This window comes from Stegostoma tigrinum, chromosome 3, assembly GCF_030684315.1.
Source record: "Stegostoma tigrinum isolate sSteTig4 chromosome 3, sSteTig4.hap1, whole genome shotgun sequence".
NCBI lineage: Eukaryota > Metazoa > Chordata > Chondrichthyes > Orectolobiformes > Stegostomatidae > Stegostoma > Stegostoma tigrinum.
In genome coordinates, this window is record NC_081356.1 from 133,914,006 (window position 1) to 133,940,219 (window position 26,214).

At 41.5% G+C, this 26,214-nt stretch overlaps 1 protein-coding gene across 2 annotated transcripts in view; it reads right to left on the bottom strand.

Moving 5' to 3' along the window:
• Positions 1–3,908: 3,908 nt before the first annotated feature.
• paip1 (poly(A) binding protein interacting protein 1) overlaps positions 3,909–26,214 on the bottom strand; it is a 52,276-nt gene continuing 29,970 nt past the window's right edge. Inside the window, exons 4-11 of one of the 2 annotated variants that reach the window (XM_048527724.2) lie at positions 23,825–23,937; positions 23,023–23,134; positions 21,904–22,029; positions 21,539–21,645; positions 20,564–20,681; positions 16,801–16,855; positions 12,208–12,283; positions 3,909–5,748 (exon numbers count right to left, since the gene is read on the bottom strand). In XM_048527724.2, the coding sequence (XP_048383681.1) occupies positions 5,658–5,748; positions 12,208–12,283; positions 16,801–16,855; positions 20,564–20,681; positions 21,539–21,645; positions 21,904–22,029; positions 23,023–23,134; positions 23,825–23,937 (798 nt within the window). In that variant the 3' untranslated portion in view covers positions 3,909–5,657. The remainder of the gene's footprint in view (positions 5,749–12,207; positions 12,284–16,800; positions 16,856–20,563; positions 20,682–21,538; positions 21,646–21,903; positions 22,030–23,022; positions 23,135–23,824; positions 23,938–26,214) is intronic. The other variant, XM_048527725.2, reaches the window with a different exon arrangement.

Here is a 26,214-nt window from a genome sequence, read left to right on the forward strand (position 1 = left end):
GGGGGGGAAGAGCTGTGCTGGTTGTGTGGTGCAGTGGGGGGAGGGGACGAACTGGGCTGGTTTAGGGATGCAGTAGGGGAAGGGGAGATTTTGAAACTGGTGAAGTCCACATTGATACCATATGGCTGCAGGGTTCCCAGGCGGAATAGGAGTTGCTGTTCCTGCAACCTTCGAGTGGCATCATTGTGGCAGTGCAGGAGGCCCATGATGGACATGTCATCTAGAGAATGCGAGGGGGAGTGGAAATGGTTTGCGACTGGGAGGTGCAGTTGTTTGTTGCGAACCGCTCAGTTCGCAACAAACTGCACCTCCCAGTCGCAAACCATTTCCACTCCCCCTCCCATTCTCTAGACGACATGTCCATCATGGGCCTCCTGCAGTGCCACAATGATGCCACCCGAAGGTTGCAGGAACAGCAACTCATATTCCGCCTGGGAACCCTGCAGCCATATGGTATCAATGGGGACTTCACCAGTTTCAAAATCTCCCCTTCCCCTACTGCATCCCTAAACCAGCCCAGTTCGTCCCCTCCCCCCACTGCACCACACAACCAGCCCAGCTCTTCCCCCCCACCCACTGCATCCCAAAACCAGTCCAACCTGTCTCTGCCTCCCTAACCTGTTCTTCCTCTCACCCATCCCTTCCTCCCACCCCAAGCCGCACCCCCAGCTACCTACTAACCTCATCCCACCTCCTTGACCTGTCCGTCTTCCCTGGACTGACCTATCCCCTCCCTACCTCCCCACCTACACTCTCTCCACCTATCTTCTTTACTCTCCATCTTCGGTCCGCCTCCCCCTCTCTCCCTATTTATTCCAGTTCCCTCTCCCCATCCCCCTCTCTGATGAAGGTTCTTGGCCCGAAACGTCAGCTTTTGTGCTCCTGAGATGCTGCTTGGCCTGCTGTGTTCATCCAGCCTCACATTTTATTATCTATAAAAATATTGTGGTTGCTTGGTTGGCTTGCTGAGCTGGTTCATTCCTTTCTCCCCCACAGATGTTTCATTACTGTGCTGGGTAACATCATCAGTGCAGCCTCCGATGAAGCACCTTTGTGTATTCCTGCCTGGTTTTTTAAACTTTGGAGTCCATTGGGCTGGACTGCCTCACTTCTGGTTTTCCTTCACAATGGAGTGTATGTGGGTCAAGTTCAACGTGTTTATTCATGGCTTTCTTCATGGAGTACCACACTTCTAGGAACTCCAGTGCCTGTCTCTGCTTTGCTTGGCCCAGGATCTTGATGTTGTCTCAACTGAATTGGTGGTTCTCCTTATCCATGTGGATAGATGAACAAGTACCAGAAGTGAGGTAATCCAGCCCAACGGACTCCAGAGTTTAAAAATGAGGTAGGAAAACACAACGGCACTTCATAGGAGGCTGTACTGATGATGTTACTCAGCAGGGTAATGAAATGTCTATGGAACAACAATGAACCAGTTCAGTGAGCCAACTAATCACAACATCCACAACCCGAGCTACAAATCTACTCCAAAATCTTAGAGTATAAAAAAGGAATGTTTTGGCAAAACAAAACTATACCAGACACTAGTTTATACCACACTTGGAAAACTATAATAAGAGATAACAAGGTGTAGAGCTGGATGAGCACAGCAGGCCAGGCAGCAGAGGAGCAGGAAAGCTGATGTTTCAGGTCTGGACCCTTCTTCAGAAATGGAGGAGGGGTAGGGGACTCTGAAATATATAGAGGTGGAGAGACGATGATGGATAAAGGCACAGATAGCTAAAGAGAAGACAGACAGATCAAGAAGGTGGGGATGGAACCAGTAAAAAAGTGAATGTAGGTAGGGAGTTGGGAAGGGGGTTGCTCAATTGAGGGAAGACCTACCAGTCTCATCCCCACCTGTCCATCTTGAAGACCCTGAAGAAGGGTCCAGACCCGAAAAGTCAGCTTTCCTGCTTCTCTGATGCTGCCTGGCCTACTGTGTTCATTCAGCTCCACACCTTCTCCAGCATCACAGTTCCTACTATCCCTGGAAAGCTATAAACTATTTCAACCCCTTATCAAAGGGAAAATGAACTAGAAGGGAGGCAAAGATTCACTCAGTTGACCCCAGGTATAGAGGAAAATTGAGCACATTCCAACAAACTCATCTGAGTTTAGAAAAATGAGAAGCAGGAGAGAAGTTGTTTCTGGTGTTCTGTCCTGTATTAAACATACATTATAGAAACAAATCATCCAATCAATATCAGGTTACCATTTGTGGAAAACTCCTGTTTGCAAGTTGACTGCTGAATTATAGGGTCACAACCAGAAACAACTGGATCAGTTCAACCATTTATTAAGATTATGGCTGATCTGATTATATCTTGAACTTACATGCCTAAAGGGATCTTGTGCAACAGTGCCTGTGTCTTGCCTTTGAACCAGGCAACCTGGGTTCAATTCCCAGTTACTCCAAAGATATGTAATAACATATCTGAACAGGCTGATTATGAAAATAGCTGCTTTCATGCCTGATCCTCCCATGACTCACGACTGCCTTAAAGATCAAATTTCTGTCTGGTACTGGTTTGAATACATTCAAACATCCCAGCCTCCAATGCTCTCTGGGTAAACAAATTCCAAGGATGAATGATCCTGTCAAGAGGGAAAATGCTCATCACACTCTGAAGCATGATAACTTATGCAGAGTTCTAGATACCCCATGAAAAGGAAATGTCTGCTCAGCATCTAGCCCAAGGCTCCCTCAACATTTGAGACACCTTTCTTTGAAAACAAAGTTAGGCCCAACCTGTTCAATCTTTCCTCATAAGACACTTAAAGCAAATTGAAAAGTGCGGTCATTGGCAATTCAGCATTGAAATGTTTGGTGGCCATGAACAATGTTTATACAAACATTTACCTGTACACTTGGAGTTGTCCGATATGTTTGGTGCTGTTCACTGCAACTGACTGATCAGACCAAGCATCGGGGAATGCTTACCCTACCTATTGGCAGTAAAATTGATGCTTATTTGAAACAAACTTAGTCACTCCACAAAATTCGCTGGAGATACAAATTAAGCTCATTCTGCAGAAAGTAAACAGAAATTCAACAGTGTATCAAGTTTTTTCTTTTACAGAATGTGGTGTTACTGGCAAGTTCATCATTTATTACCCATTCATAATGCTTGAATGGAGTATCTCACTAAGACATTTGATTCAACCTCAGCTGTAGATCTGGAGTCTCATATAGGCCAGATTGAGTGAGAACAGATTTCCTTCCTTTAAGGAAATCAGTGAAACTTTTTTTTAAGCAATAAAATATTGATAGTTGTCACAGTCATCATTCATGAGACTCGCTTTACATTCCAGATTTGTTAACTGAATTGAAATTCCAACTACCACAGGATGAAAAGTTTAGCCGAGGCTGAAATTGCACACTGACTAGCAGTGTTGGCCTCAATTGGATAATAATTGTTACCTTCCCCATCCCACCTATCAGTGCCTGAATCCCTCACCCTTGCTTCTGTATTCTCCAGACTTGACTATTGCATTGCTTCCCAAACAGGGTTGCCATCTCCCTTGAAGCATAATTGAGTGCAGTCATAGACATCCCAAAAGTTCAAATACAACATTTCAAATCCATTTGAATGACATCTCCTTGCAGCCAACGAACATTTGTTTATTTGGTTGTTGGACCTCCACACTCCTCTTCTTTGTCGGCTGGTGTGTAGTGTCAGTAGGTTTTGCAGGATAATGAACAGCCTGCCTCGGGCAGCGTGGACCCACCTTGTGACCAAACAAGTCAGAGTGGGACATGAGATTAGGCCTCCCAGCTCAGAGACAGGAGTGTCAACTGAGTTACACAGCCTCACCTCAACCTTTGTGCACATGTTTTAAGTAGCTCGCCACATAACTTGAAAATACAAACTGAGAATTACAAACATCAAAATTTATTTACCAGCAATAAGGGAAGGAAAAAGACCACAAGGTTTTCTCATGCATTGTTATATACAATTTAGGAACAGTGTAAACATCTACAATTCAAGTAAATAAGACTGAAAAACGAAGGCACTGCTCAGATACTGGGACTGCTGCTTGGAGGCTACGCTCTTATCGTAGCTTCTGCCAAGAGTAGATGTGGTTTGGGCACTATGTTCTAAAAGTAACAATAACAGACTGCAAACAGGGACAATGCTTTGGAAACAAGCCTCCAGGTGTAGTGAAGCAACCAATCTCCTAGGCACAGTTACTGGTGGATGGTGCTGTCCAGAAGGTAGGTACTCCTCGCTGAGGGGGTGGGGATACATTCAGACTGCAATCAGGGGTAGTTTCTATGAGGTGTGCAAATCAGTGGAGCAATTCAGTACCATTGGTTTTAACTGCTGGGTGAAAGGACTTTTGCTGCTGGTTGTTCTTAAGCCGCCAATTGGAAAGAAATTAAAACATACTTAATTTACAAGTAAGTTTGCCCCAAATAAAACAAAGTACACAAATACACAAGCCAGATATTATATGAATAAATTCCTGAGAAACAGAGAAAGAGACACAACTGATGCTTAAAGTTCCTGTGTTGCCAACTCAGATTTATGAGCTTAGTTAAGTCCCAAATGGCAAGGAACTCTCCGCTGCATCTGAAGCATCCCGTAGAAATCTGTCACTCACAAAAATACATTCCTCCCTAACAACCCCTTTCTCAAATCACACTAATGAAAACTGACAGCACTACAGTATGAAGAGACTAGTTAGTAAGATGAGGTGAATTGTTAGGGTAAGGGTTCGATGGTTTTTATCTGCCTGTCTTTTTCAAACAGTCAACAGTTCTCACTTTGTAACAGGGAGCAACAGGCATTGGCATATGTATGGTAGTGTAAGGCTGTGGTAACTAACGTGTATGTTTTTGAATGGAGATATTTTCAGAAAAGGGAAGCTAAAACATTAAACTATACAAATATCTTATCAAAGAACATTAAGCCTATTTATCATTTACCTGCTGGTTTCCAATTTATAAAAATTTGTATGGGTCATTAAAGTGCACAATGTTGGCAAACTGCCAATCTAAATACATATCCTTTATCAATTACTGTATGCATTTATACACACATTTCCCTCCCTACCAAGTCATTGCACTCTTGCACTGTAATTCTCAAATCTTCTCTTCACCTCTAACTACCAGTTTGTGTATGTGCATACATCTCTCCAACCTAATCAGCTTGTATGTGGGGCACGCATCTCTCCCTCACCAGGTTAAATGTATCTATTGTTCTGTGAGCCCCTTCCCTCCTTCAAGTTACATTCTGGTTAGGCAAGTAAAATTCTTTAGTGTGCTTCACGAAGCAATGCAGCCCATTACAAAGAATTGTTTTATTTGAGTTTTAAACTTGCAACTTTTACATAAAAATAAAACTATAACAAACTATATTACAAAAAAGAGTCTCATTAAAAGTACAGCATGTATCAATCCGCAGATTCTGCTTGGGCATTTTTGTGACGCATTCACCAAGAGTTTTAGGTGGACTCCAACAGAACTTTTCCTGCAATGCTTTCAATGGCACAAGAAAAATGAAAACGCTTCTTCAGTTTGTCTTTAAATTACCTGCACATCTTTTGAAATTCAAAAGTTTTTTTTGTTTTTTTTTCAAATAAACACTCAAAACGCAAATTTTTTTTTGTCTTTTTTGATTTCTAATGAATCATTTGCTCGCCTCTTTGCACTATTTCCTCTTTTTCTCTGTTTCAGCGCAGAACTTTTCATACGCTTCTTCCATTTCCGGATCCATCTCGTTTTCGGAGTCATCTAGATACCTGTTGGGAGAATCACAGGGATACATCACATTAGTACATGAGATGCACCGTAACCCACAGGTTTACTCCAAGTCACAAACCATTCCAACATCAGCATTTGACTGTTGCTGGATGTAATTCTGGAAACACCCAAACAGCACTGTTAGATGTATCTATACCAGATGGACTGCAAGGTGGCTCACCATCACATTTCAGAACAATCAGAGATTGGTATTAAGTGCTGGCTTTACCCTACATTTCATGAACTGATAACAATGTCCAGTCTCAGATTGCTCGTTGCAGAGAGTATTATGCAATTTACTGTAACCAATTAATGTCATTTCACAAAGGATGTCTGCAGTCAGCAGTGGCCATGTGTCAGTTGGATTTGTTCCTTGTCCTCTCATTCCTGTAAAGTCTTTCAGCGACACAATGCTCCCAAGAAAACCACGCTCATCTAATTTTGGCTTCATGAGGATTCCCAATTTTTTTTTTTATTTGCTTCACCATTGGCGACTGCGCCATCAGTTACTTTGTCCCAAACCTCTGGATTATCTGCCCAAAATCTCTCTGTCATATAATAACTGTGAAGCAAAACAAGGCATTTTATTTTGTTAAGTATGTGAAATGCAGCCTGTTGCTGCTGTTGATTCAAAGACAGATTACAAACTTGAATGACTAGGCCACAAGTATGAAACACATGCTCTTTTAATGCATGTTTATTCTTTTTGTTTACTTGTTCACTGCCTGTTTTTTCCAAATCCAGGCAAAAGATTGTTTTGGATAGTCTGAATCCATCAGCGCAGACACCCCACTATCAATCCATACACTATTTAATGGTTTCCTCTGTTTGAATAACAATCTGCTTTTCTCTTATTCTAAGGTTTTGCTTCAAAGATTTCTGTGCCATTAAATAATGTAACAACATCTTAATCAAAGTTATTCCTCACTTTTGGCCTTGCATTTAAAACAAAACTTTGTTCTACAAAAACACTTATGATTTGCTATTTGGTCATTAGCTGAGTGTTAACCAATTCTTAGCACTGCATTTTAGTAAGAATGATTGCAAAAATGAAGAACTTCAGTTATGTGGAAGGTCTACAGAAACTGGGATTGTTCTCTTTACAGCAGGAGTGTTGAACAGATTGTTAAAGAAGGAACAAAAACAAATAGCTGGAAAAACTCAGCAGGTCTTTTAGAATCTGTAGAAACCAAGCTCAGGCTGGGTGATCGGTTCGCAAAATATGTTCTGTCTGCACAAACACTGAGCTTCCAGTTGCCTGCTACTTCAACACATCACCCTGTTCACCAGCCAACATCTCAGGCTAGCTGCAGTGCTCTTGTGAAGCTCAGTGCAAGCTGAAAGAAAGGCTACATTCAGTTTTGGTCTCCTTACTTGAGAAAGGATGCACTGGCACAAGAGGGGCTGCAGAGGAGGTTCACTAGGTTGATTCCAGAGTTGAGAGGGTTGGCTTATGAGGAGAGACTCAGTAGACTGAGATTATATTCATTAGAATCAGAAGAATGAGGGGACATCTTATGGAAACATAAAAGATTATGAAGGGGAAACAAATAAAACAGAAGTGGGGAGGTTGTTTCCACTGAAACAAGAACAAGGGGGCACAACCTCAAAATTAGGGGCAGATTTCAGACTGAATTGAGGAGGAACTTCATAAAGGGTAGTGAATTTGTGGAATTCCTTGCCCAATGAAGTAGTTGAGACTTCCTTATGGAATGTTTTTAAAGCTAAGAGACAATTTTTTGAATAGTAAAGGAATTAAGGGTTATGGAGAGAGAGTGGATGAGTGGAACTGAGCTACGAAAAGATCAGCCATGATCTTATTGAATAGCAGAGCAGGCTCGAAGGGTGAGATGGCCTACTCCTGCTCCTGGTTCTTATGTTGTTTAGAGCTTGGGGCATCTTCTCCCATGTCCTTACCCCAAACCACTTACAGCAGGCCTTGTTATCACATGAACCTCCTGCAACCTCTGCCGTCAGGTGGAAGACACAGAAGCCTGAACACACGTGAGCAGTTTCACGATCAGCTTCATTCCAGCTGTTATCAAACTATTGAATGGACTCTAGCCTCAAATAATATAACCTGTATGCCTTTAAGTCTTTTTGATCTGTACACCCTTTGCTTGCTGTGATCAACCTGCACTGCTCTGAAACAAAGCTTTTCACTGTATTTCGGTACATGTGACAATAAATAAAAAAACAACACAATGTTGTCCACTAATTGTACCCATTAATAGCTACTCATTCTCCTAGGCTGATGTTATCTGTTCCTTTGTCTATCCAAATGTTTACTCCCAACCCAATCCTCTTGTCCTATCTTCTGCTTAAAAAAAAACACTTTTTCCTAACTACCATCAGTTCTCAGAAAGGGTCACTGGACCCAAAGCATGAAATCTGATTTCTCTCCACAGATGCTGCCAGACCTGCTGAGCTTTTCCAGCAATTTCTGTTTTGTCTGAATTCCAGCATCAGCCATTGTCTCAGTTTTTAAAACAGCAAGAAGGGGTTTGACAAGAGTATGTAAGGAGAAGCTGTTTACATTAGCTGGGGGGTTGACAACCAAAAAACACAAATTGAAGTTAACAGACAAAAGATCAAGAAGTGAGATGAGCTTTTAAAAAAAAACACAAGTTATGATCTGGAATCGACTGCCTCAAAGAGTGAGAGAAGCAGTTTCAACAGTAAGATTCAAAAGAGAATTGAATGGATGCTTGAAGCCGAAATTTTGGCCTTTGGGGAAGGGCTAGCAAAGTGGAACTTTTTATTTATTCACTGGCACAATGTGGCTGTCGCTGGCTAGGCCAGCATTTACAGCCTGCAGCTAATTTCCTAAAAGGCAATTAAGAATTAACGACATTGCTGTGGGTCAGGAGTCATATTGTACAAAGCCAAGTAAAGATGGCAAATTTCCTTTCCAAAAGATATGAATAAACCAGCTGCTATTTCTGTGACATTTGACAGTGATTACATCATTGTCACTGGGCTAGTTTTAAATGCCAAGTTTATACTGGGTTCAAATTTCATCATCATGTGCCATGACAGGATTTGAACTCATATCCACAGAGGCATTATCATACCATTAATTGGATTACTCTTAGGAAGTGCTCACATGAGCATCTTGACAAATTGACCACCTTCTGGGATACATGATAATTCCTGCTTCATTCATTTTCTCCACCTTGCTCCAGACCTGCTTTCACATTATTGGACTTCTATGATGCCATGAATACCAAAGTTTTTGTACAGGATAAAACTATGGTTGCAATAAAAGTTTAAATATTTGTTGTATGTTCTAACCTTAGCATTAGCATAGATGAAGACTTTGCATCTACTCAGCCAGTGTTGGCACTGGTTCTATATCTGAGCTGTCCACTCCAATACCATTTTCCATGGCCATTCTGCAAACACTAATTTGTTTCTTCAAGTATTCACTAATTCTGAAATTCCCCAAAGGTTTGAACTCAGTGTGGACTTGTTGGGCCGAAGGGCCTGTTTCCATACTGTAGGTAATCTAATCTGATATTCTTGCAAATTTTCGAATGAATGCCAAGATGAAGACTTTTGACAAGGTGCGTCTTTCTTTAGCAATATTGAAGTTCCAAAATAATCAAATAGATTATCTTCCTTTGTGCTCAATATTATTTCCAACCAGTGGACAGCTTTTCCCAACTCCTAACCACTTCAGTTTCATTTGGGGCTCCTGATGCCACACTGTCAAATTCTGCCTTCACCTCAAGGGTAGTCACTCTAACTTCCATTGAAGTGCCACTGTCTTGTCCATGTGTGCAACCAAAGCTGTAATGAGGTCAGGAGCCAACTGGCCCCTGTGAAACACAAACATGGCATCAGTATTACTGAGTAAGCGCTGCTCGATAGCAGTGTCAACAGCACATTCCATCTTTTTACAAATGATAAAGAATGGGTTGATAACGTTACAATTTGCCAGACTGCATTTGTGGTGCATGTTGTAGACAGGGCAATTTCCCACATTCTTACATTAATAACAATGTAGTAGGTGCCCTGGGGAAGTTTTGCCAGGTACACAGCAAGATCTAATGCACAAGGTTTCACAACTGTTGCTGGAAAGTTGCCAGGGTCCACAGCTTTGGCAGCATCCAGTGCTTTCAGCTACTTATTGATATCAGGGAATTTTTCATTCTGCACTTCTGATGGTGATTGGAAATCTCCGGATGATGATTGATCGGAAAGGTGGTTAGAAATATTTCAGCATTGTCTTTTGTGCTGATGTGCTGGGTTACCCCTTTGGTGAAGAAATGTGACAAGAATTTGTAAATTTATTAACATCTTGATGATAGTTTTACACTTGTTTGATCCTGGTTGGCAGAGAGGAGAAAAAGAGAGTAGGAATCAATGGTCCTTTTCAAATTGGCAGGCAATAATTAACATGGTGTAACAGTTGGGAACCACGTATAGGGTGTCAAAATTTGCAGATGACACTAAGGGCAAAGTGTGCAGAGGACTGTGAAACTTTTCAGAGGAAAAAAGATACATTGAGTGAGTGGGCAAAGGTCTGGCAGATGGAATACAGTGTAAATAAATGTGAAGTCATACGTTTTGGTAGGAGTAATAGTAAAAAGGATTATTACTTGAATGGTAAAACTTTGCAGAATGCTGCTATGCAGAGAGACCTGGGTGTCCTTGTCCATGAATCACAGAAGGTTGGTCTGCAGATACAACAAGTAATTAGGAAGGCAAATGGAATTTTGTCCTTCATTGCTAAAGGGACTGAGTTTAAAAGCAGACAGGTTATGTTGCAGCTGCACAAAGTGCTGGTGAGGCCACACCTGGAGTATTGTGCGCAGTTTTGGTCTTCTTACTTGAGGAAGGATGCACTGGAACTGGAGGGGTGCAGAGGAGGTTCACTAGGTTGATTCTGGAGTTGAGGGAGTTGGTTTATGAGGGGAGACTGAGTAGATTTGGATTATATTCATTGGAATGCAGAAGATTGAGGGAGGAACCTTATATAAACCTATAGAATTATGGAAGGAATAGACGAAATAAAAGGAGACAGGATGTTCCCACTGGCAGGTGAAGCTAGAACAAGAGGGCATAGCCTCAAGATTAGAGGGAGCATATTTAGGACTGAATTGAGAAGGAACTTCTTCACTCAGAAGGTTGTTAATCTATGGAATTCTTGCTCAGTGAAGTAGTTGACGCTACTTCAGTAAATGTTTTAAAGCTAAGGTAGACATTTCTTGAACAAAGGAATTAAGGGGTACGGTGAGAATGCGGATAAGTGAATCTGAGTCCACGAAAAGATCAGCCATAATCTTATTGAACAGCAGAGCAGGCTCGAAGGGCCAAACTGCCTACTCCTGCTGCTGGTTATTACGTTCTATGTTCTTATATAACATCTCAAAGTTTGCAGATAATACCAAGTCGCGTGGTGGTGGGGAACTGTGACAAGGATGCAAAGATCCTTCAGCATGATCTGGACAGGTTCGGTGAGTGGGCAAATCAATGGCAGAAACCCCATAATTTGGATAAATGCGAGGTTATTCACCTTGGAAGAAAATGCAAAAAGATGATAACTACCTACCTTGGGAGAGGGGAGTATGCAGTAGGACCTCGGTGTCCTTGCTCACCAGTCACTGAGGGTAAGCATGCAGGTGCAGCAGGCAGTAAAGGCAGCAAATGCTATGCTGGCCTTCATTGCAAAAGGTTTTGAGTACAGGAGCAGATATGCGTTACTGCGGTTATACAGGGCCTTAGTGAGGCCACACCCAGAATATAGTGTGCAGTTTTGGTCTCTTTTTCTGAGGAATTTGCTCTCAAGGGATTGCAGTGAAGACTTACCAGGCTGATTCCGGGGACAGTGTGTCTGATGATGGAGGAGGGATTGACTAGGTTGGGATTGTTTTTGTTGCAGTTCAGACAAATGAGGTGGGGGCGGGGGGGGTGTGTGGGGAGAGATTTCACAGAGACTTATTAAATTCTAACAATACTAGACAGGGTAGGTGCAGGGAGGATGTTCCTGATAGTGGGTGTCCAGAACCAGGGGTCACAGTCTGAAGGTTCGAGGTAGACCATTCAGGAAAGAGATAAGACATTTCTTCACCCAAAGAGTGGTGGGCCCGTGGAATTCAATACCACCGGAAGTAATTGATGCCAAAACATTGAATGTATTCAAAAGGTGACTAGATATAACACTTGGGGAGAATGGGATCAAAGGTTATGGGGAGAAAGCAGGATTAGGCCACTGAGTTGGGCGATCAGCCATGATCAGGATGAATGGCAGAGAAGACTCGAAGGGCTAAATGGCCACCTCCTGCTCCTATCTTTTATGCTTCTATGTTTCTATTCCCAAGTCAATGTTGCCACTTTTACCATACTCATTAACATCTTTACCTCAGAAAAATCAACCAGCCAATCTCAGCTGAAAATTCAGATTAGCAAATGAACAGATAGGCAAGAAAGGACAAAAAAAAAACCAAACTCACGCATCTCCATCTTCGTCAGAATAACCTTGAAACAGCTCTTCTCGATCAATCATCTCCTGGTACTTTTCCAGGTAATCTAAAATCCAAACAGAAAACATAACTGGAAACCGGTTTCCAAAGAAGCATATGTAAAGGCTCAGGAAGCTAGAATCGGACAGGGCCCATGAGGAATATAAGGAAAGCTCAAGCAGGGAATTAGGACAGCAAGAAGAGGCCATGTAATTACCTTGGTCAGTAGGGTTAAACAGAATCCCAAGGCATTCTATAAATACATTAAAAACAGGATAACGAGGGAGAAGATTGGACCACTCAAGAACAAAGGAACTTGTGCTTGGAGGCAAAAGATAAGGGTGCGATCCTAAATGAGTACTTTTCATTAGTATTCACCCAGGGGAAGAATATGGAGGATAATTTGGGTGCAGCATGCTAATATACTAGAACATTTTGAGACCAAGAAAGCAGTGGTGTTGGGGCCCTTGAAAAGCATTCCAGTGGACAAGTTCCGAGGACCCAATGGTGTCTATCCCAGGTTTTGAGAGGGGCAAGAGAGGAGATTGCTGGAATCTTGGCCAAGATCTACATATCCTTGCTGGCCACTGGAGAGATCCCAGAGGATTGGTGAGTAGCTAATGCTGTTCCTCAGTTCAAGATGTGAAAGAGGGATAATCTAGGAAACTATAGACTGCTGAGACTCACATTGGTGTTTAGGATGCTGTTGGAGAAAATTCCAAGGGATAGGATTTACACACATTTAGGAAAGCATGGCTTAATTAGGGTCAGTCAGTACAGCTCTGTACAGGGCAGGTCATGTCTTACTAACCTGATTGAATTTTGCGAGGAGGTGATCAAGGTGATCAATGAGGGTCGAGCAGTTGACGTTGTTTCCAGGGATTTAGTTAGGGGTTCAACAAGGTCCTTCAAGGTAGGCTCATCCGGAAGGTAAAATGCACAGGATTCAGTGACTTGGCTCAGTGGATTCAGAATTAGCTTGCCCATAAAAGACAGAGGGTAGTGATGTAAGGTTGTTTCTCAGGCCAGAGATCTGTGACTAGTGGCATTCCGCAGGGATCTGTACTGGGGCCTCTACTGTTTGTGATATATATAAATGACTCAGATAAAAATGTAGATGGGTTGGTTAGTAAGCTTGCACGTAATACAAACATCTGTGGAGTTGTGGATAGAGTAGAAGGTCGTCAAAAGGATACAGTGGGATATAGATCAATTGCAGACAGAGGCAGAGAAATGGCAGAGGGAGTTTCAGTTGTCCTGTTTATCTGCATTATCCAGCTAAGTGTGAGGTGCAGCACTTTGGCAGAACACGTGTTAAGGAAATATATATAGAGTTAATGGTTGGACTCTGACAGCATTGGGTCAAGTCCATAGCAATCTGAAAGTGGCCACACAAGTTTCGCAGGGTGGCAAAGAAGGGCATGCTTGTTTTTACTGATCCGGGAACTGAATACAACAGTCAGGATGTCAAGGCTTTGGAGACAGTGCATGGATTGGGTTGACGGTCAGAATCTTTTTCCCCCAGAGTTGAACTGCCTAATACAAGGGGGCATGCATTTAAGGTTGGGGGCAGTTCAAAGGAGACACGAGGGGCATTTTTTTTTTTGGCACTTAGTGGTAGTAATCTGGAACACACTGCTGGGGTTGTGGTGGAGGCCAATACGATAAGGGCATTTAAGGAATGGAGGGATATGGACCAAAGGGAGGTAGAACAGATTAGTTTCGTTTGGCGTCACGTTAGGCACATCATGGGTCAAAGGGCTAGTTCCTGCGCTGCACTGATCTTTGTTCTATTATCTAAGGGGGCAAGCTGCACACACTCCTGTGGGAGACTCAGAAATATGTGGACTCTACTTTGTATTCAATAGTTCTACACAAAGTACAAATATAACAGAAGAGAATTTGTAACAGGCTGGATATTTGGTAAGTGCAAATGTATGAGCATCAAGATACAGTATAAGTAATTTGAGACACAATTGGTTTAAGTGTAGTGTGCAGGCAGATGAATTAGATCTCAGTACTCAAAAGTTCTCCAAAATTCAGTGTTCTTCTCTTCTTATAAGCTGCTTCAGTAATAGTACCAGGATAACAGAAGGTGAACTAGACGGAACTTAGTCTTTCAAATTTTCCAGAATTTCTCCATTACGCAAGCACAACAGCAAATTTTATGCAGTTATATATTTTACAAAGCATCCAAGCTTTCCATCACTAAATTAGCGGATCAAACATAATGCCTGAACCTGTAAATGGTTCACAAAACATATACACACCATTTCAAGTATCTGTTACATTTAGAATTCATTGACAAGCCAATACTTCGTGATTCTATTTACCTCCCCGAGTTCAAGAGCTTGTTGGTGCTTCAAAGGCCATTAAAGCATCCTCAAGAAGGAAGTGCAAGAGTTACTTACCCAAATATTTAGAATTCAGTGATCAAATTTTGTAGTGATTTTTTTTTAAGAAAGGTTCTTTGGATCTTTTCTCTTAGAGATAATGCAGATAAAACAGGACATATAAAAGTCAAGTGAGTATCCAGAGTAGAAGGAATGAAGAATACGCATAATCAGAGCAATAATTCTATTTTTGTCTGTAATATGTTTTCAGCAACAGGCTATCCCGAACCATTGCAATACTTTTCACTCCAATCAGGAGTGTCATAAGACATCACTAATTGCAATTCTCAAGACATTTACTAATGGCCACTGTCTACTCCTACCTCTCAGATGTACCCCTACATAGCCTTTAAATTGAGAGTTCAGTGGGGAAAGGGGTACAGCAGAACAATAGTGATTACAGCTGGATTAATAATCCAGGGGTCAAGACCAATGATCCAACAGAGTTCAATCCAAAGCAGGTGTGGAATTTAAATTCAATAATTGAATACATTTGGAATGCATAAAAATCCAAATTTCTGGAAAAATCAATCTTGTTCACTGATACGCTAAGGAAGGAAATCTGTCTTTACTTAATCTGGGTCTGGAGTAACTTCTGAACCATCGCAATGCAGTCAGGTGAAATGACCTCGCAATTCATACGGATGACAGCTCACTACGACCTTCTTGAAGGAAATTAGGCTTAGGCAATAAATGCTGAACAGGTCAGCGACTCCCACATTCTATGAATAAATAACAGATAAGTAGAAGTAAAAAGCACTTCACAAGATTTGTGAGCATTTCTCTCTCTGTTGACTATCCTCTCAAGGAGAATGACTCACAATCATGTCCATTAACACAGGGACTGGCATCTCTTTTGTACCCTACCCAAATGCGCTGGGCACAACAGCAGAGCCCCTTACCAATGTTCACAGAAGCACACTTGTGCTATAAACCACTCAACAGTGATTAGGGTCGAGAACGCTTGAAACTTTTGCCTCAATAATCATGCTGACCTGCCAACACAGCAGGCTTGGTCATCAGCATAAGACCAAGCATAAAATAGGCTCTATTCCTCACCAAAACAATTATCTTTTAGACCCTGAGCCTGCTGTGAGTGTTTTTCCTGGAAATGGCAGAAGCCTATGCAATATGAAACAGTTTGGATTAGGTGGGCTGAAGGTCAGAATTTCATCTTCAAGTCATCCAAACACAGCAGCAGTCAGCTATAGTATCCATCAAGCTTGTCATACTTTGCTAACCATGAACCTTTTTGTTATGCAGAGACAGCTAGACAGACAGAAGTGTAGTAACTCAGTTGGCTACAGTGTGAATCAGGTTGATGCCAATCGCACAAGGTTTGATATCCACGCTGGCTGAGGTGGATTTGAAAATATCTCCTTGCCCTGCCTCAGCTAAATGATTTTGCTCTGATTTGACGAATAATCAAGGACCTGCCATCAGGCAGAGAGCTCAAGATAATCAGGTGAAACCTTTCTATTAAGACGGTACAATCTAGAAGAAGGTGATATCATATTAATGTCAGAGAAGAGTCATTAAAGTTATTAAGCATTTCTTTACAGAAAGGGTGATAGACGAATGAAACTCATTTATATTAATTTGTAAATGTGAGTGACGTTGGCTGGACCAGCACCCTGCCATAAAAAAGTAGATGCCACATTGAGAATGATAGATTTGCAGTAAGACAGGAATCCGAAAGGATACAGAGTCAAAGTGAAGTGTGTGCAGTAAAGATAAAGATCAGCAACGATCAAACTGAATGATGGAACAGGTTCAAGGAGATGAACAGACTCCTGCTAAACTAGGTTACCCCCAATTCTCTGCCCTTCCCTAAAATGGCTTGGTGACCTCCATTCCCTCCTTTTAAGAAGCTTAAATAACTTCAATTGCATACATTATCATAATCCCTTGTTGATTTTAACTGACGTTACTACCTCCCTTTATAGATGAATCTGGAGTCAGCCAATCTGTTTGATTGAAATTCCCATCACAACTACATTGAAATTTTGATTTGCGCAGAGTCCCGTGGAACCCAGTAAAATTCAAAAATAGCTGTCAGTTTGTCAGTTCTGACGCAGAAGAAAGGAAAACGCCTGCTCAAGCCCCATTCCAGTGTAATTTAAAGGTGGGGGGGGAAGAAGAGGTCCATAAGGGTAAAATTACCGACTCAATTTGACCCTAAAGGACTAACCTGGGTCTGCTGGAGTGAGAGGGATACCCTCTGCTGAATAAAATACAGGCTCATTCTGAAAATTAAAACACAGCAACATGTTACACATTACTTCTGTAGTAAAACGATTCATACCAATTCAATATTAGTTATTTTTGCAGGTGAGTTTGGTGGTACCATTTTCATAGGACATCTTCCCTCTGGTTCTTGGAGTTAAGCTGCAGATTAGCAGGAACTGCTTTTACAGTGATTGCATAAGATTTCTAGTGTATGATATCACCTTTATATATTCAATCAAATCTTCTGTGAACAAACAAAAGCTATGTATGCCTGCAGTTAATTAGGGCAAGTCAAGGTAACTACACTGTCTGAGCTGATTTTTTTATAATGGCTACAACTAATAGGAGAAACACACAACAGAAACCAACCCACTGATTTCACTACACAAACAGGGTCAGAAAGTGAACGACCAAAAAAACCTTGACTCACACTACCAATAGGTGTCAGAGGAAACTTAAATGCATTCCAACAGTGAAAAGTATTTTTTTTAACCTATTAAACAACACTCCGAGAGTTACAAAGCTTTGTAACCCATTGTGAAGTTCTTGGGTAGGAAATCTTCCCTCATAAATAATTCATCATTTGTGGTTAAATTATTTCGATGCACAAAACTGCCATAATAGTTCTTCATGCATGTCCTGCTGGTGGTCTACTGCACTACGTACTAGATACAGTATTATTGGGTTTCGACAAGTTAATGTCTTTTAACAACTACAAACTTCCTGAAAATAAAAACAAAAACCTACAGATGTTGAAGATTGAAATTAAATGACGAAGTGCTGAGGAAACTCAGCAGGTCTGACAGCATCTCTGAACAGAGTAACAGGTTAACATTGAACCCAACATGATTTCTCCTTGGAATTGAACTGCTGAGTTTCTCCAGCACATTATTTTTGTGTAAAATTTTAATTCAATGAGTGGACATTGAATCCAAGGAAGACCTCGTTAATAATCTAAGGAACAGATCTCTGAAAAATCAAACACAGGCAAAACACAGCTTCAGAAATCTATGTACAAGAGTTGCAAATGAAGCACAAGAGCATTTTCAAAATGACAAAGCTCACAAATTGAACGTATTAGTCCCATCAGTTCACTTTCTCACTTTTTAAAGCTCTTTCTTTCTCTACACTAATTGTAAACAATAGCTCGGATGGAATATCAGAAGAGCTGAAAAGCTATTTAGTCAATCAAGCCAATTTATTTCAACTGACGGTTATACGGTGTAATATTCTGATGCAAGTGTTTCATGTAGTCAGCAAACAGAGAGGCTCCTCCCCATTTCTGGCAACCGGCCAAGTTTCAGTATTCCAACCCCACTGAGGCTTTAGCCATTTACCATTTCACGAGTGACCCAAACATGCCTTCAACATAGGGTGGGTTGCACCTCAAAAGTCTGGGACCAACTGGTTCAGAAGTACTTTTGCCAATGTGGGACGGGAGGATTTTCATTTAGCGGCAAAATGGGGACCAGCATATAAAAGCAGAAGAGACAAAATCAGGCACTTCCTCTTGTGACAGACTTGAACTATGGAACATAATTTAAAAATGAGATTTCAGTCGACTGGGATGAGGACAACTTTTGTGTCTCATTGGGCTGTTGGTCAGAGACACGTTTTTCTCCAGACAGCTGTAAAGGAGCATCATTGAGTATTTTTAAGATCGAGGAAGATTGGTTAAGGGGAGTGGAGTTGTAGCCACAAATCAAATCAGCCATGATCTTATCATATCGCAGGACAGGCTCAAGGGGTTGAATGGCTACACCTGCTCCTGAATTCAAATGTTCATTTGCAATAAAGTGAGTGTGTTGTCAAGTGCGAGAGAAAGGAGCAATACCATATTAAATAGCAGCAGATTAACAAGAACTATGAGAAACACAGTAGGATTATAATGAACGTACATAAATAAAACTTCTTTAATAACATTGGTGAGCTACAAGTACAATAGCCATGTCGGAGCATGTTAGTGCGGCAGAGGAAAGGTTTCTTAAAAATGGCAAAAACTGGCAGATTATAATACAAAAATAATGCAATCAGATTTGTTTTACTTCAGAACATATAGACATAGGAAAAGAAATGTGCAAGGACAATAACATGGTGATACTGAGGATATGGAGGGATTTTAACTGCCTGTGTATTGATTAGGAAAATGTTAGCGTAAAATTCAAATATGAGAAAAATTCTCAACTCCTGTAATTTGCATGCTGTAAACTGAAAAAGAGCCAATTTCAATGTAGAAGTCAGGATTTAGCCAGGGTAAAAATGGAACTGGAATAGAGATATTGTGGCAAATTTGTAACGTCCATATTTCTGGGCCAGAAACCCAAGGTCAAGTCTCACTTATGCTTGAGGCATGTCACAAGTTGAAAGGTTGATTTAGACCATAAGAAATAGGAACAAGTGTAGGCCATTTGGCCCTTTGAGCATGCTCCACGACTCATTAGGATCATGGCTGATCAGACATTCCTCACATTCATTTTCCTGCCTTTTCTCCATAATCCTCCATTCCCTGACTGATCAATAAATCTACCTACCTCAGCCTTAAGTGTGCACAGGTCTCCATCCCCATAGCTCTCTATGGCAAGGGATTCCCAAAAGAGACAACCTTCAGAAAAATTCCTCATCTCAAGTTTAAATTGGTGCCTCTTATTTGGAGACTATGCTCTCTGGCGTGAGACTCTTCCATGAGGGGAACCATCCTCGGTATTTGCCCTGTCCAGACCCTTAGAAACCCTACATCTTTCAGTAAGATCACAGCTCATTCTTCTAAATTCCATGAGTACAGTACCAATATCTTTCACTTTTGCTCACAAGACAATGCCTACCACACCAGGAATCATCCGAGTGAATCTTCTCTGAACTGCCTCCAATGAAATAATATCTTCTTAAATAAGGGGACCAAGACTGCGCTCAGTACACTAGATGTAGCCTCACCAGCAATACTGGTGCTTCAGAGAATTCTCCCTGCCATATGCAGGTCCAGGTCTGATTTCAGGCCAAAGTACAGCAAACCACTTCTTCCATTCTGAGCCTTTGATGGTGCAGTGGTAGTGACCCTACCTCTGACAGTTGCAAAAACAATAAAACGATTTCAAAAGCAAACTGGATGGGTACTTATGAGAAGTAAACATCCAGAGACCTGTGGGACTGACTGAATTGGTTCTTGTGGAGTCAACATGGACTAGTGTGTCATACATGACTTTGGTTCGTGTGCCATGGACTGCATACTTTCGCATTATAGCTTTTATTCCCAAGGACAGGAGGAAATAGTTTGATGTTTTAATATGAGCTGTGATTCACCACATAACGTTGGAGTCAGAAAGTCAAGGGCTCATTTCCCACTCCAGTGACACCACCAAGAGTCTGTTGCAATATCGAGGAGCCACTCATCAGGTGAGATGCTGAACCAAGACTTCATCTGCTCTCAAGACAAAATGTCCCATAGCACTACTCTAAAGAGAATCCCTTCCTGCCATCTTGAAGAATATTAATCACTTAGTCAAAGTCAATATCACGAACAGGTGGCTAAGGTATTATTGCATTGCTGTTTGACTTGAGCATAGTAGGCTCCCACAATGTCAATCTTTCTACATTATAGCATTTAAGCATTAGAGCTAAATTATTAGCTGTAAAGTCCTTGGCAATTTTCTGAAGTTATATAACCACTATATAAATGCATGCAACCATGGATCTGTATACACATAAATATCTATATATAATAATCTTACCATGTAATAGTTGGGATCATTTTCAGGGGTAGCTTCATTATACGTTGCTGCTGTGTGAACACGACCCCAGTTACTTGACCGCAGCTCCACCAGCTTCAGTAACATCTGCTTCACATCCCTAAGTACATCCCAGATCAAAAAGCAATAAGTGGGATTCATTGGTACCTGGAGACAGAAGACCTCTTAGAGATCCTAAAAAGTGACTTTATTTGAATCCATTTTCACTTGAACATAAAATTTTATCCAACTGAAAAAACACAGGCATTGGCAAAACAGGAAATGAATACTTTTAGCACAACTTTTCCACATCTGGGGGTACGGGGGACCCAATCTTCTATGGGGTGCAGGCAAGTTTCCTTCATAACATCGTTCTGATTGACTAGTGGTTCTTTCTCTGGCTCTTTGATGAAAAAACTGACAGGGGGAGCATCTAAGCCAACAAGGTGTAGAGCTGGATGAACACAGTATCACAAGCAGCATCACAGGAGCAGGAAGGCTGATGTTTCGGGCCTAGACTCTTCTTCAGAAAAATGGAGCATCTATCCTTGGCCACTGACACCTGCCCATTCTGCCATTTGACTCGATGTGTAGCTACTCAGTTAGAAATCTTCAAATCAATCTCAACCATAACATCCTGTCAATAACTGTCTGATATACAAAGTCACACTCCAGCAGTCTGCTAAAGAAATACTCTAGACTTCACTCAAAAGCAAAATACTGATGTTGAAAATCCAAAATAAAAACAAAGTATTGGACAACCTGAAGCCTGTACCATCCACGGGGAAACAGTTAACTTTGAGTCCGGGTATGACTCATCTTCAGAACACCTTGAGTTCTGAAGGGTCAAATCAGACTCAAAATGTTAACTGTTTCTCTCTCCAACAGATCCTGCCAGACTTGCTGAGTCCCCCCAGCACTTTGTTTTTAGTTAAGATCTAGATTACGCATGTGCTCCAGCATGCCACATTTACTCACCTGCTACAATCAGAGTCGAGAACAACGTTCTCAATTCGCTGAATTATTTCATCCATGTCTGACTTTCCTTGTCCTTTCCAGGCATCTTCTAATACTGACCCTGTCAACTGCAAAGAGAAAAGCATGAATTAGACAGTATTAGCATGTCCCCGGGACAGAGAGCAAGAATGAGACTTCACAGTATAAAAGGTTGTGCTCTGGCCATACTGCTCATTCACTTGCGTAGGTATGCGAATATATACACAACTGTGCCAACAGTTAGACCATCTTCAACTCTCCAGGCCAAGAGGAAAGATCAGATTAATGAGACAGGCATGAAGGGAGGATACAAAATGCACAAGGAAAATTGGAAACTGAGATCATACCTTCAGTAATTTTACGGCACAGATGAGGTTATCGTCTATAGGTTGAGAAAAGAGTGAATTCAGTAATTCACGAAGTCCTGTCTGCAAAATCTCAGCTCGTGCTGGTGTTCCATTTGCCCCCTTCACCTGCCAATCCAAAACAAAAAGCAAAAACAAGCATCAGAAATGAATTAGCTCTTCTACAGTCAATTACGTCCCAATATGTTTCAGCGAGATTCAACCAAAACAACTGCAGGGTCGCAGGACTTCAAAGAAACAAATGAAACAATAGGACCTAAACAGAGTTTGGCTTAATAAATAGCACTTTTATCACATTCAAAAGCTTGTGGGTTCAAGGCCTATTATAGAGACTTACACACATAATCCATGGGCATACTTCACTGCAGTACCAAGGAAGAGTTGCATTGTGGTAGACACACCTTTCAGGCAGTAGTGTACAGCACATGACAAGACTAAGTCACTATGCTTGTGTCAGTTCTACGAAGGGACCATCCAATTAATTTACTGCAAATAAATAACAGACTAATACTTCAAAATTATTTTAGGTGGCTGTGAAATGCTTTGGAACGCCTGAAGAAACAGAAATCACCTTCTTCATCAGTTCCCTGACCAATCGTCACCAATTTTGCTCCTTCTCAGCACGTGGCTAGATTGGGCCTTCCCAGGCTACGTTGATACACAATGTAAATATCAGCAAGGGGCGTCTAAGTCCATAGTGGTTTGTCTGACCTCCAAAAAGTGAAAAGAAATCCCTCAATTTTGTCAAAGCAAAAAGCAGTCAAATTTGCTGACACAGCCCAAAATCTTAAGTGGCTTGTTTTCCTGCAACAAGACGCAGGAAAATGCAACAGCACTTCAGAAGCTGCACTGATGACGATCCCCAGCAGAGTAACGAAACTTCTGCGGAACAGCCAACCAACCACTATCCAAAACCCGAGCTACAAATCTACTCTTAAATCTTCTGCAACATTAGTCCGCAAGTGAATATGAAAGTATTCATTCTTTCATCTATAAGTTACTTTTCAGTCAGCTTTACGAAAGTGTTCAAAAAAAATAAATAACGGGGGGGAAAATGGACAGTTTGAAACAGTTGAGCATGCTAGAACCTTGAACACTCACCTCCAAGTTCAGATACAGCTCACCAAGGAACAGCACAAAGGAGTGGAACTTCTTTCTGATTTTTTCATCACCTTTCACTGCCTCGTCTCTCTTTGCATATTCAGTCTGACACCTACAGAAAAAGGAAGAGAAGTGACATTCGGAGCTGGAAGTTTAGTTGCTTGCTTCCTCAAGCCAGTTTGTCAAACCCGCAGGGGTCAGCCACAGCTCAACTGAGTGACATTCTAACTTCTGATTCAGGAGGTGCTGCATTCATGCCTCACACTAGAAGGCTTGAGAACATCACCTAGGCTGAAACCTGCAGTACAGGGCTGAAGGAGCTGGAGACACCAACTTACGAATGAATTGCTAAGCTGAGTCCCTGTCTGTCCTTTCAGGTGACGACACAAAAGAACTTAAGGCTTTATGACAAAGAGAATTGGACAGTTCTCCCTGGTTCTCTAACCAACAATTAGACCTCAACCAACATCACTAAAAACATATTAACAGGTAATTGTAACATTGTTATTTGTGGAAGTTTGTGGACAGGAAGTTGTCTGCTACAGTTCCTACATTACAGGAGTCACTACGCTTTAGAAGTAGTCAAACTACAAAGTACTCGGAATATCCTGAGCTAGTGAAAGATGTTACACAAATGTAAACCTTTCTTCGGTGAAAGAAACACTATCTTATACAAGTTTCTTTTCATCTCCATGCTATTTCATGAGAAATACAACATTCTGAAAAGGAAAGAGTACAGAATATTGGACAATATAGGATATAGTAATTTAACCTTATGGTACATACGTGACCCAGCACCAACCTTTGTAGCAGCAGCTGCCGGAAGTTGCTGTTTCTGGGATTGATAGTTAGATTCTGGGACAGGTAATTACACAGTCGAGCCCCTGTGTATGTGAAGTTGGGTACTGTGGTTGCCTGGAGGAAGGAAAACAAAGTCAACTGAACCAGGTACTACACTGAAGAGGTAGCCTGGAAAAACACAGCGACCGTGACCAACGCACCTACAGATAATAAAAACAGAAAATACCAGAAATACTCAGGTCACTCTGGAGAGCGAAACACACTGATAAAACCTTTGGTTCTCTCAGAACCATGTCTTGAAAGGAATGCGAGGCTTTATATATACACATATTAATCAAATAAAACCATGTAACTGATTAAAAATTTAACAGTGTCTTAGGTTTCTATAGTACATCTCAATGGTGTGCCCCTGTGATCTTTTACTTAAAAATTCTGGGTCTGATACTGCCCCTCTCACTAACACCTGAATGAGGGACTGAGGCTGTCAAAGCATGTGTTTTCAAACAAACATGTTGAGCTATAACCTGCTGTTGTGAGATTTCTGACCTTGTCCACAGAGACTGTTTCAGGTCAATAAGCTTTCACCACAACTGGAAAAGGTGACAACTGTAAGGAGTCAAGCAAGTAGAAGGGGAAGAAAAGGTGAGTGGTTGCAGCCAAGGATAGGAAAAACAAAAAGAAGTTACAGAAGTGGAGGTAGACAGGAGAGGTTAAATGACCTAAGGATTGATTGGGAAAGGCAAAAGGGGTGACAATGGAACAAGAAAGCAAAGAAAGATGGGCCCAGAGGTTGTGTAAATTACAACAAAATTATTACCAGAAACTGCAGCCCAAAAAGTAATGCAGTAGTGGATAGTTTGAAATTTATCTTGGAGTACAGAAAACTGAAGTGTCTGCTGTAAAAATGACACTGACCCTCAAGTTTCCACTGAGCTTGAATAAAACCATGTACAAGATCAAGACCGCAGAGGTCTGATTGAGACAAAAAAAAAGCAAACATTCAAAAGCTCAGAGTTGTAACTGATGGCTGAACAGATAGCAGTGACTCAATCTGCATTTGTTCTCTCCATATAAAGACAACTTAATCCTGAGGAGTGAAGAACACTGCACTTAAAGGAAATAATAACAAGTAAATTAGTTTCACCTGAGAAGTGTGGTTCAGGCAATGGATGGTAGGGAGGGAGGACGGAAAAGGGCTAGTGTTACATCTCCTGCACTCTCAGAAGGGGTGATTGCTGGCTAGATCAGTATTTAGTGCCCAGCCCTAATTGCCCTGAAAAAGGAGGTGGTGGGCTATCTTTTTGAACCATTGCAGTCCATGTACCCTAGGTAGGCCCACAAAGCTGTTAGGGAAAGAGTTTCATGATTTTTAGCTGGCGATACTGAAGGAACAACAATATATATCCAAGTCAGGATGGTGAATGTTTGGAAGGGAACTTGCAGGTGATAGTACCCCTGCATCTGCTGCCTTCTAGTTGGAAGCAGGTGCAGGTTTGAAAGAGTTGTTTAAAAGATGTTGTTTAAAATTTCAGTGCATTTTGTAGACAGTACACACTGCTGCTACTGAGCATCAGTGGTGACGGAAGTAGATGTTTGTGGACGTGGTGCCAATCAAACAGGCTGCTTTGTCCTGGATGGTATCAAGTTTCTTCACTGTTTTGGAGCTACACCCACCTAGGCAAGTGGGAAGTATTCCATCACACACCTGACTTGTGACTTGTTGCTGACGCAGAGTCAGGTGGTGAGTTATTCACCGCAGTATTCCGAGCTTCTGATCTGTTCGTGTGGCCAGTGTTTACGTGGCAAGGTCAGTTGAGCTTTTCGTCAATGGTAACCTGAAGGATGTTGATAGTGGGGGATAAATTGATAGTAAAACACTAGTGAATGTTATGGAGTGGTAATTCGATTATTTCTAATAAGAAACAATCTTGCCTGCATTTGTGATTTTAATGTTCCTTGCTACTTATCAGCCCAAGCCTGGATACTGTCCAGATATCATTATATTTGAACATGGACTGCTTCAGTACCTGAGGAGTTGCGAATGATGTCGAACAGTGTGAAGTCAGTGGGAATATCCCCACTTCTGATCTTATGATGAGGGAAAGATTATTAAATGAAGCAGCTGAAGATGGCTGGGCCAAGTACATTACCCTGGGAAACTCCTACAGAGATGTCCTGGAGCCATGACAACTGCCACCTAACAACCAGTAGGCCAAGTGGTATTATTGCTAGATTACTAATCCAGAAACTCAGCTAACGTCCCAGGAACATGACTTCAAATCCTGCCAATGGCAGATGGTGGCATTCAATAAAAAACCTGCGATGAACAATCTAATGATGACCACAAAACCATTGTTCATTGTCGGAAAAAGGGGTCTGGTTCACAAATGC